This window comes from Eucyclogobius newberryi, unplaced genomic scaffold (assembly GCF_026437365.1).
Source record: "Eucyclogobius newberryi isolate DKJ021-1_F unplaced genomic scaffold, fEucNew1.0.hap1 SCAF_11, whole genome shotgun sequence".
NCBI classification, from domain to species: Eukaryota; Metazoa; Chordata; class Actinopteri; order Gobiiformes; family Gobiidae; genus Eucyclogobius; species Eucyclogobius newberryi.
In genome coordinates, this window is record NW_027315735.1 from 27,245,279 (window position 1) to 27,257,376 (window position 12,098).

At 40.0% G+C, this 12,098-nt stretch overlaps 2 protein-coding genes across 2 annotated transcripts in view; one reads left to right on the forward strand and one right to left on the reverse strand.

Annotated features, from left to right (window-relative positions):
• Positions 1-12,098, reverse strand: part of ebf1a (EBF transcription factor 1a) — a 311,927-nt gene that overhangs the window by 163,476 nt on the left and 136,353 nt on the right. The window lies entirely within an intron of this gene.
• Positions 807-6,194, forward strand: adrb2a (adrenoceptor beta 2, surface a). Its single transcript, XM_072439784.1, has 2 exons — positions 807-975; positions 1,630-6,194. Exon 2 carries the CDS (start codon positions 1,630-1,632, stop codon positions 2,899-2,901), a length of 1,272 nt encoding a protein of 423 aa, XP_072295885.1. The 5' UTR covers positions 807-975; the 3' UTR covers positions 2,902-6,194.

A 12,098-nucleotide genomic window follows, 5' to 3' on the forward strand; every position in this document is an offset into this window, starting at 1 on the left:
GAATGTGTGGAAAAACATTGTAATTCAAAATAATGAACCACGATCTTCAAACGTAGGTACCTGTACTTTACTTTTTTTCTTTAAAGTATATTTTACAGTGGATTTTTATTTGTCCTTTTACTCCACTGAACTGAAAAGTATTTTTAGTGTGTTTAATGTGACATTCTTCCTGGATTTTGAATTCAAGTCTTGGCTTTCTGAAAAGACTAAAATACACATATCTATAGATATAAATAGATATTTAAATATACAAGTCTAGAAACATTGAGAAATTGATTGTACAATTACATATACTTCAACACTTTTCATTGAATATATTTTTATGTGATTTTAATGTGATAATGTGAACATATTTTGAGTGAGTTCAGAACAAGCCTTTTTTTTTTTTTAAATATTTCTTGTATTTAATTTTGTTGCATTCCATTAAAAGGTTGGATTTTTGAAGCGATATGAATTAATTGTGCGAGACTTGCCCAAGAGCGTGATCAACTTTTGTTAATCATTTTTATCTGATTCCAGCGGCAACAAAAAATCACCTCCTGCACTTTCCTATAATAAAATTGAAAGAAGGGTTTTATCGACACAAAAGCCCCGTGGAACCTTCGAGGAAGGCAGTAGAGTTTAAAGCTTCATCCCAGCCTTTGAGGGGACAGCGTGTTCAAACTGTGGAGAGCCCGGACCGATCGAGCGCTCTGATTGGCTGAGCCCGGGCAATGATGTCATCAGAGCACATTATAAGGGCTCTGACAAATAGCCCGGGAGACACATTACAGGAAACACAGCTGAAGTGAAGAGCCGGAGAGAGCGAGAGACACAGAGACACACAGAGAGAGAGAAGGAGAGAGAGAGGAATGAGAGGGGGGGAGAGAGGGGCAGACAGAGACGACACGTGACACTAAAGAGTTGCAGCGTAACCTGAACTGTGACATTTCCATTTTTCATGGGAGGCAGGACACATTACTACTACCTGCGGAGGTTTGTGAACTTTTTACTTCGTCTCTTTTTAACGTCCTTGCTTATTCTCAAATGCTTTCAGGCTAAATGTTTAATCAGTCTTTTCCCTTCTGCGCTATACAATTCAGTTTAAATCGAAATGTTACCGTGAGTTTTGTGTTGCTTAATCATTTGCAATAATAAAACAAAAGGTAACAATATGCTTTGTTCTACACGTGAATGCATCTGTTGACTCCTTTTTGTCTTGCTTGATTGATTGCTTGATTTGGAGTGATTATGCTGCACTAGTTGCACCAATAATTTCATTTTTGCATTAATTTATGCTCGAAAAATGCTGTTCCTTTGTCTTATAAATCGTTTAAATATGAAATCAGTACTTTTAGAACCAATTAGCAGAGCTTTACATGCATCTTGATATACATTTAACCATTTAAAGTACTTTTAATTGGAGAGAGCACACATTGTGGACTTTCTTCCCACATGTGTTCATCGGAGTGTAAAATATCAGCCTTTTATCTTTCTACAAATGTGTGCGTTATTTATCACTGCTGTTTGCGATTTCCTGCACCCGTATAAATACACCTGCTTACCTCTAACATGCGTTCACTTGTAACGTTATCTCCTCACACGTTTGCTTTATTCCCCGTGCTAACTGTGTGTGGTCTCTATTTGCAGATGGGAAGCGCTGCCCCCCAAATGAGTCTCCTCAATCTGAGTGAACAAATGACCAATTCGTCCTCTGAGCCGCCGCTGAATGAGGATGGCTACAGCGAGGCCACTATGATCCTGCTGGGCATAATCATGTCGGTGCTGGTGCTGTGCATTGTCTTCGGCAACATCCTGGTCATTACGGCGATTGCCCGATTTCAGCGTCTCCAAAGTGTCACCAACTGCTTCATCACGTCCCTCGCCTGCGCCGACCTGGTCATGGGGCTCATCGTCGTCCCGTTTGGCGCTTGCTACATCATCTTCAAGACTTGGCATTTTGGGAATTTTTGGTGCGAGTTTTGGACCGCCACCGACGTGCTCTGTGTCACCGCGAGCATCGAAACTCTTTGCGTGATCGCCATAGACAGATATCTGGCCATCACGTCACCTTTCCGTTACCAGTCCATGCTGACGAAATGCAAAGCTCGTATTGTGGTTGTTCTTGTCTGGGTCATCGCGGCTCTGATCTCCTACCTGCCCATACACATGAAGTGGTGGATAGCAGACGGTAAGGAAGCGCAGAAGTGCATGGAGAACAGCAACTGCTGCGAGTTTTACACCAACATGGCGTACGCGATCACCTCCTCGATAATCTCCTTCTACATCCCTTTGGTCATTATGGTTTTCGTGTACAGTCGTGTGTTCCAAGAGGCCAAACGCCAGCTGAAGAAGATTGACCAAAGTGTTGGACGTTTCCACAACAGCGACAGCAACCTCAAATCCTTGGAGGCCAATAACGGGCGCGGAAACAAAAAGACCAAGTTCTGCCTCAGGGAACACAAAGCACTGAAGACTTTAGGTATCATCATGGGGATTTTCACTCTCTGCTGGCTCCCTTTTTTCCTGCTAAACGTTGTCGTGGCCATTTGGAAAGTGGACAACATTGACCTCACGTTTAGGATCCTCAACTGGATAGGATACGCCAACTCTGCCTTCAACCCTTTGATTTACTGCAGGAGTCCTGAATTTCGGTATGCCTTCAAGGAAATCCTCTGTCTAAAACGGACTAGGCTGACAGGCGGGGGGCCGGTCAATGGGTACGTGTACAGCAGGAACAGCTGGCAGAGCGAGCCCCCCGGCAGGAGTAAGGGCAGCTCGGACGACAGCGAGGGGGGCAACCACGAGGGCTGCCCCGGGAAAGAGGGTCGCGGCGTGTGCAGTATCGCGGGCAGGCCTGGGGTGGTGGACCCAAACGGGAACTGCAGGAAAAGCCTAACAACCGCAACGACTGTACTTTAAAAATGCTGGGAGCCATTCCAGACATGTTTACAATAGTGATACGAACTGTGTTTCCAAAATGAAGGTAAGGCGACTCTGGAGTTGAGAGTCTGAAGAGGATAATGGAAGATAACTGTCATCTTCAGAAATGTTGTGCTGTCAAGAACCAAAATGGAGGATAGAGCCCATGTTATTCTGTGGCCAAACTAAAATCCATGTATTGAAGCGGAAACTGTAATTTAATTATTTCTATATTCTTTACTCAATTCTACACAGATTTAGTTTCATGTGGAGCTGTTTAATTGACTTGAAACTAATCATAAACCGGGTTAAAAGCATATTAGATCAACCATAGAATTACAGCCTTCACTCCATTTTGTTATAACATCACTTGGGCGCAAAATATCAGATTCAAGTTGTTATTTTCTGACGTTCATACTGTAGATTTCACAGTGAATCACACTTGTTCTTTTGGCTTTGACATCTACCTCACCACATGTTTTGTTTTATAGTCATTCAGCCACTACGCTCATTCACTTTGCCACGGTTCATTTCAAATCATTATCATCTGCATATTGTGTAATTGCGTCGGCTCGCTCCTGTCTAAAAATGCGGGCGAGCAGCATTCGTTAGCAGTTTTACTTCAAAGTGAGCGTGGTTAGGGGCTGTGAATTCCATAGGCCTTTGCCAATTGGGCACGGACACGTTGAACCAGACTTACATTGAGGAATAAAGGATCAAATGCGATGCGTCGACGGTGCTTTGGTTTTAAGGGATACATTCCAGAGACATTTTTTCGAATTAGACTTGGCCACTGTTTTTTTTTGTTCGGACGTGATGATCGACAACAGGTGCAGCAGAACCTGTCCGTCTTGCAGACTACTTTCTCGCGCCGGCGTTCAGCAGTGCAGTGGGGCCCCGTTTTTATGGGAGGCACCAACACCAGATAGCACAGGAGATACGGACACATAGCTATCTACAGTCTGAGTGCTGCAAGATGACGCCCAGGGCCAACGTGATATATAGTCATGTAAGGAAGCCTGCTCTGGATCATAGAAATTTTACATTATTTAAGTGCAAGTCACAGCATAAAACCAGGCTATGCCCTTCATATGTGTTGTTTTCAGTGCATTTTTGCATTATTATTAAGTTATAACACATTGTAGTCTTACCCTTTGGTTCACTAGCAAATATTATGAAAGGAAGTAAAAGAACACACAAAATGTACCCCTACTTAATTAGCATTTATGGTCTTTTGAGTGGTTAAATGTAAAGAACTATAGCCTGATGCAATGTCCCAGTTGTCCTCAGAGTTCGAACTTGTTAATTCAAGTTGGAACATTGTGCAACCCGACTTGAAACTCTGAAGTTATTAATGCACTGTTGCATATGCTAATGGGTACAAAGCGCTAACAATAGCAAAAAGTGATTCTCCAGACGTTGATCTATAACTTACAAATATATTAACAATGTCCAGGTTAATAAATCTTCTTAATTGTATGCGTATTTTGGCTGATTTGAGAAATGCCCTCGTTTTTATTACTTGATTGCAATGTTACTGTAATACACTGCTCAGAATCGTGGAGAAACTGTCACTCCGGCCGAGAATCGACCTCCAAGGACCGTAACGCAACACAATGTTATCTTTGCATCATTTGTTAGCTCACTGTCCCATCAAACACCATAACAAGGACCTTTTGAAAAATGTGTATGCCTTGAAATGAGCATTTGGTACAATTTGAGATGCAATTATATCCTAGGTAACTTCATAAGCTGAGCTCCTGAATCTACAGTGTTTACTGAAACCAGAGAGGCACTTTTCCTCAGCCCCTCAGTGGCACCAGGGTACAAGCCGCACTCAATAATAAATAGTACATTGGAATAGCCAGTGATTAACTTCCAGACGGTGAAGTCAATCGCAATCTATACAATAACACCAATTCACTCTTATCAATACTGTTATTTATGAAGAAACTTTTAATGGAGACAAAAAACCTATTAAACACCATTTATCTATTTAGTTTGTGATATTGTACATTTTTCTTGATTGTATTCATCACAACCTGCCAATCCTCAACAATTGCATAATCACAATTATCTATTACTGTTTGTCACGGATCCACGCACTCCAAAGCCAAAAACAAATGCCACCGGATTGTTATGTTCTCACAATCACCATCACAATTTTCATTTCTACAAGACAAAGATAACGGTCGTGAGCTCGCAGCAAAGCCGTTGAGTTGATTGCTTATGTCAATACAAGGGAATGTGGATCAGGAGGAACTTTTTTAGGTGTAAAACCAAGCAACTTACTTGAAACAAAGCCGCCATTGCAAACGTGCCCTTATGGACTCTGATAAACAAGGCGTCGCCAGCCATTACATCATTTATAGTCACTCTGTCAGCTTTTTTAATTTATTAGTACTAAAATTAGAGGCAAAGGTCGGGGCGGTTTCCAGTGATGGTTTCAAATGTACAGTTACGCAATGTCTCAAACTGTGAACACAAAGCTAAACGTGACGTCCGCATGTCTAGATGGTGTGTTTCGATAACGTGTTTCTTACTTGTTTAAAAGTACAACCTGCACACTCCGAGCAGCGGCCTTCACCCTGTGTTATTTACGGTTGCATCAATACGCTAATGACAAACATAATTTATAGTCACCCCTTCCTTCAGCGCTTGAGGACAACGTGCAGTTACGGGCATTGACTTTGACTAATTAGCCGACACTAGTACATTCCACACTGCTTGAACACAAAAAAAAGAATACGTGTGCGTTAGCAATCCGCGTTTAGTCTTACAAATTTCACTGAAATGTTTGCACATATTTATTGTCAAAGGTGAGTCATTATGCTGCCTTCACTGCTTTCATACAAAGCTTTGAAAGAAAAAAAAAATATTGAATTATAATAATTGCCGTGCCATGATGTTCCAGTGATCCTCTTCTGTTGTTGTCTTAGGAAGTTCCTTTTTCCTGTCTGGAACTGAAAACAAAATGAGAAATCTTCTGCTAGAGTCTTGATGTTGTCAATGGTGAACATGTTTATTAATGTGAATTCCTATGATGAATAAATAACCATTGCTTTGGCCATTGTTTGAAAAAAAGTAAATATTCAAAAAATGTCAGCAGCGGGAGCAGCCTTATCTCTGTTGAATGTTTACTAAATGTTTCTTTTTGATATTTCCGCACAAACCACTGTAAAAATGAAGTCTGTTACGATGACGGGGTGTTGTGTTTGTTATTTATGAAAATGTGCAAGTGAACTGTATCTGCTGTCGTGTTTCATACGGAAATAAATTATCTGATGTCCGTGTTCGAGTGTCTATCATTACCTTCCACCAATCGCAGGCTGGCCATTCATTTTCATAAACTTAAAAGCCTCCCTAGAGATAAGCTGCAGAGAGCGGCGGGACATTAATCGATATCACTACGCAAACTGCTGAATAAAAAAGCAGTTTGCGGTTATAATATCATGTCGATTGCATCATGTCTTGAATAAATGTTTTGCATGGATCTATGATGAAAAAACGGTTCAGTTTCCCTTTGAGGATTTGCTGATGTTGCTTTCAGATGGATGACAGAGCCTATTAAACCTATTCCAAGTGATGAGACTTTGGATTTGGATTGGCTTCACAAACCGTATAAATATTATTGCTTGGAGTCCTTTCAAATGACAACCATTACGTCTTTGAGTTTGATTAATGGCATTGCTTTCTGACGCTGTGAGAAAGTCATTTGTTTATTCATGCTGACAGAGAAGATGTTCAACGTTGTGCCAGTTTCAGGAGGATAAGCCCAGTAATTACAGAGACATTAACCAAAACCCATTTGGATTACATGGTATTTTTATGAGGTATGTTGAAAAAGGAAACTCCACAAATGCAGAACCTCATTTCCATTAGTGACCTCGCTATATTTCAATACAAATGTACAATAGCTTACCCACTTTCTCCAAAGATATCTAAACCTGTAGAATGATGTACTTTAATTTGAATCTTCTTGCTCCAGTAGCAGACAAGAAATGGTACACCAAAATCACAGGTTAATTCTCATAATGAAGATTGCACAAAATAAGACATCAACATAAATGTGCATATTTATCTATTAACTTTGCATAAGCATTTTGTGGCTTATTCTGCCATGGAGTTTGGGGCTGGAGGATTTCTTTGCTGCTCTGAATGGGAACACCTGGTAAAGTTGCTCACACTTTTCACCAAGGGCTTTCAAAGCACTTAACACATCAAGGATCCATTCACCTTTGCACACTCAAAAGCACTCATTCATAAAAGTGCAGAAATCTGCAACCCAATCCACCGTCACAAGAAAGAAAGAAATACATACACTTCAATAAAAAAAAAAAATCCTCTTAGAAACTACCTGTATTGCAATAAAATAAATACATTCAATGGTGCACAATGTACTGCATCTTTTCTGGTTATCCATGGAGATGTTATTGCATTAAACTCATATCGTCATGGAGACAAGCTGTTATTCAAGGTATTTTTGAGCAATAAAAACACATATGGTTGACTAAATGCGAGCAGGTGGCAGAACCCCTACACCAGAAAAGGTATGCCCAGTTAGTGTAAAATCACCTGGAATAATAAATTAGAAGGTTATAAAGTATGAAACATTCTCCAATGACTGACAGCATCAATCACTAAAAATGTCATGATGAAAAAGTAGACTGACCAATGAAAACGATTCGATAAACCGTGACCACGTTGTATCCGTTCATATCTATCACGTTATCGTTTTATTGTCTTGGAGATTTAATGCTGCTAAATGTTTGGTCACGCTGTCAGAACTTGATTTAATTTAATTACGGCCATATCCGGTAAATGGCCTTCGTTAGCGTCACACCGTTCCTATTTTTCAGAGCACAAATGCCAACAGGTGTGGCTAACTGAGCTCCGGTAGCATTGATCATGGCGACTTGAGTGAATTAATGTGCGTTGAAGATTGATTGCGGCGCTACACGGCCCCATTAGTCACGCTTTCCCAATAGAGAGCCTTTTAAAGCCTGGTGCAGTGTAAATTCTGAGTGCCAGATCCTCAAACAACTTACTGTCTCATAAACAGGACAGAAGATATTCATCAACACTATGTATATTGTATGCAGAGGGGGGAGCGGTTCTGAGGCAGACGTTGTAAAGGCTTTAAATGTCCCCCCTCGATGTCACACGACAGTCGGGGGTCAGGCCAGGCCATGGACGCTGGCAGCGACCTGGATCACTAACGGCTCGGTGACTAGACGCACTACAAGTCTCTGAACACAGCTGTGAAGCCCGGAGATTGACTCAAAAGTGTTGCGGACGTCTACGCGCTCGGACGTGGAACCGTTACTCTGGGAGTTGGGCTTTAGGGCGTGGCAGAGGCGTGCTCACCTGTGTAATCTGATCACGGCTCGGGCTGTCACAGCGGACGAACCTCTTTTGTTTGTGTTCTCCCACGTCCGTTTCCTCCCGATTCCTTTACAGCTGGCTAATGTTTGGCCCGATCCGTGCAAAATTTGTATTAAACAATAACACCATGACTGGATGATGTGGACTATTATTGCGATGTCCAACCAAATAGTTTCATCTATCAAGAAATTGTCATGAATCTCTTTAATACAACCAAATCAACGTCGCATATATACATTCATACAAAGAATTTTAGTATTATGCTGATTTCTGAGGACCCCCACCTCCACTTGGTAACATGTACATTAAGTTAAGTAAAAATAATAATTATGAATATCAGTCTGTATCACATCTAACCGCATTGCCTCGAGAATATGCAGATTGTGTTTTAAAACCACTAAATTCACATTTACATTTTTATGGATCAGGATTTGTATTAACATTAACATTTGAGATTTTATTAAAACATTGGTAAGCAAAAGTGAAGAAGAAGAAAAAACGTACACGCAAAAGTGTGTCTCCCCGGTTTCCCGCCTGAAGAGCAAACATTTGACTGAGCCAAACTAACTTGATTCTACTGCTACTGCTACTTGATTCTACTGCTGGATGGATTGAATAGTCTCACTTCACCGATACATTTATTACACAAATTATCACTCTATGTTATTAAAACACTGCCTTTATTTCTAACTAACGTCAAACTAACTCGTTGGAAACATGAACAGAACCTTAGCTACAAACAAAGACTAGTTTTTATGTCACTTGTGGAAACTTGGCGTTGCTGTTGCTCCACTTTCCCTCTGCACATGCTCAGTCAAGCACTTTCTGCAGCCATCCAAGATTCCCACTCAGGTTTATTCAGTGTGGCATGTGCAAAGCTCTAAAACAAGCTGCTGTCCGCTCTGGTTGTAAAAGCACATGTTGGAGAGCAGAACATGAAGGGCTGGGAGAAGAAGAACCAAGCTTCCTGCAGTACTGCTCAGCGGCCTGTAGAAGCCACTAAAAGACACCGTGACGTCCAGCCAAGCTTCAGCAGCAGAAGTGAGAGGAAAACAGTCTTATTTGTATATTTTTTGGAAGAATTCAAATATACTCATGATTTATTGGTCAATCACTGCGTGCCTTGATTACACTTGGTTTGAGTCTAACCTTAAACTATAATTTTGACTAAAATGTTGTGAACATTATCATATTTAAGATCTTACCAAAAAAATTACCTCGTTTTTCCCAGTGTGACCATTTTGGTGGCGTTTATGATGTTACTTCCTGGTTGGACGAGAGCAGCAGATGAGACATAGGCAGAGGGAATTCCACAACTGTTACCTGGCAACCACACTGTAAACAAGGGCCGAATTCCATATAAATGACACAATCTTAAGACTTTGACAAATATATTACGTGATAACTTCTTTATTTTGTGTAACGCTTGTTTAAAATGTGTCAGGTGCGTGTAAATTGCCTCTGTGTTTTCAATGACATTTTCTTTTTCAGCTTTACTTCCTGTCATTTTCAGCTTTTATTGTTCAATTTTCCTTCACAAACTGCAACTTTACCAACGTATAACAATGTTTGGAAGGAAGTGGTAAATATTTATCAAAGTCATCCTTTGGAAAACCTGTCAAATGCACTTAAAGTACACATTTTGTAACACATTTATAGCAGTTTTACAGTTGTATTTTCACATGACTGTTTCCACCGCTGCTATTGTAGAATCTGAAAACCACTAATATCTGAAATGCATGGGTGACTTTATAGACAGAATTTGAATTATTATAGCGTATTACTGGTTGATTTAGCGTGACCAACAGCCCTAGTATTAGTATCGGTGATATCTGGAGTTTCAATCTCAGTAATGAGCACTTGCACCTTGTTCTTTCACCTTTGATTGAGTCATTATTCTTGAAGTAACGCTGTCGATTTCCAATGCTTCTTCACCATTTTGACCTCTGAGCCTGTAAAGCTCTGTGTTCGCTTCAAGTGCCGGATTCCAATTTCACTTTAAGTCGTGTCAGGAGCTCAAATACCCACAGTCCTCCCTGGCTTTAGATCTGGTCTGATCCGTTAAGAGAGGTGCAAACTAAGTCTATAGGCTTTACTGTGCATGCTGTGAGCTTCATATGTTCTGATAGGGGAAATTCACACTCATTTTGCTTCAGGGGATAAGCCACAAAAGACTTACAGGTTAATTCCAGTTTCATGAAAAGAGGGCATTCACCTATATTGAAGATTAGACCCACCATGTCGTATGATCGGGGGGGAAAAAGGTGTCTATTTTGGTAAGATGGTAAGGCACGATTTTCATTGTGTGAAAGTTTTGTCCCGTACATCGATTTGTTTGATACTTTGCTATTTCGAAAGAGGCCCCACCAAGTCTGCCCCCGTTCAGAGCTCATGCACACGTAAAAGCTCATCTCGATTCATAACTTTTGACAAACCAGACCCACATGACACGAGGTTAAGAAAGCAAACGTCAAACACACAACATGCACGCCAAAGAAAATGCCATTAAAAGTTCTGTCAGAGATTTTTAACCATGAACTTTCCAATCAACCTCTGCCGTCTCCTCCATAAAGAACTAGAATGGCTTGTTTTATCTGATTATGTTTATTCATTGAGGTTTTTAACACAAATGGCCTTTCTTGCTGCTCTGTTGATCCTTTAAAAGTTAAACAAATAGTGGAACATGATGTAATTTCAATGGAGGAACTGAGATTTATCTCAGAATATCACAAACTATGAAAATGTCAATTTGAAGCCATTCACATGTGAGTAATATCAAAGCCTGGAGTACACATTTACTACTGTAGTTACATTATGTGTTTGTTTAATAGGAGACAGTATTACGCTACATATTTTACAACAACTTTTATGAAGTACTCTTATAAGTATTTCTCCCCTTTGTGTAAGAAAAGCAAAGTAATTGACATTTTACATGAAAATTTAAAATGATTGCTTTTTTTTTGTTATTTAGTCTTACAATTATCAGAAATTTAGATTTGTTTACTGTTATTTAATTATTTTTATAGAAAATCTTTACTCAATTTGGCCTCCATTCCATTCGCTGTCATTGTGTCCTTGGGCAAGACACTTCACCGACCTTGCCTATGTAAGAATGTAATGTATGCGTCTTCCTTGTATGTGTGGACACTGAATGAATAATGCATTGAAGCCGTTGTGAGCGTCTAGAAAAGTGCTATACGTATGAAACGATTGCATTATCATTTCAACAAGGCAATCTGCGACTTTTTTTTTATATAAATCACAGCATGATTGTTGCTGTGGTCAGAAAATAGAAATGTCAAACAGCAATAAGAAACATTGAAGAGCTGTTCAGGGGCTGTAGCTGCTTAAGGTGCGCTCCCATTTCTACTGAACATGATTGACCTTTTGGGTTAGGCTTTTCACTTTTCACTTTTTATTTTGCATTTGTGTGATGTTCTTTTTGTTTTGTTAAATTATAAAATATATTAAAAAAAAAATACACATTTAAATTATACATATAAAAAGAAGACTTTAACCAATAGGAACTGTTCACTGTAGTTCCCAAATCTAGTTCAGAGGTAAACGCTATATCTGTTTTTTGGCATTTTTTTATTTTATTATAACACTTTTTCAGATGAGACTTTTCTGATTTCTGATAAATAGAAAATAAATCAAGTTTAAACACTGACCTATAGTAGGAGTTGGATCTAACAACAGGTTCATATGCAACTCCCAAAGACCTGAGCCCGATGAGAGGGTGTACAAGTGTGTAACGTACCCCCGGGTCATCTCGGGACAGTCTTCCTCCAGATCCAAACCCATGTGCATAT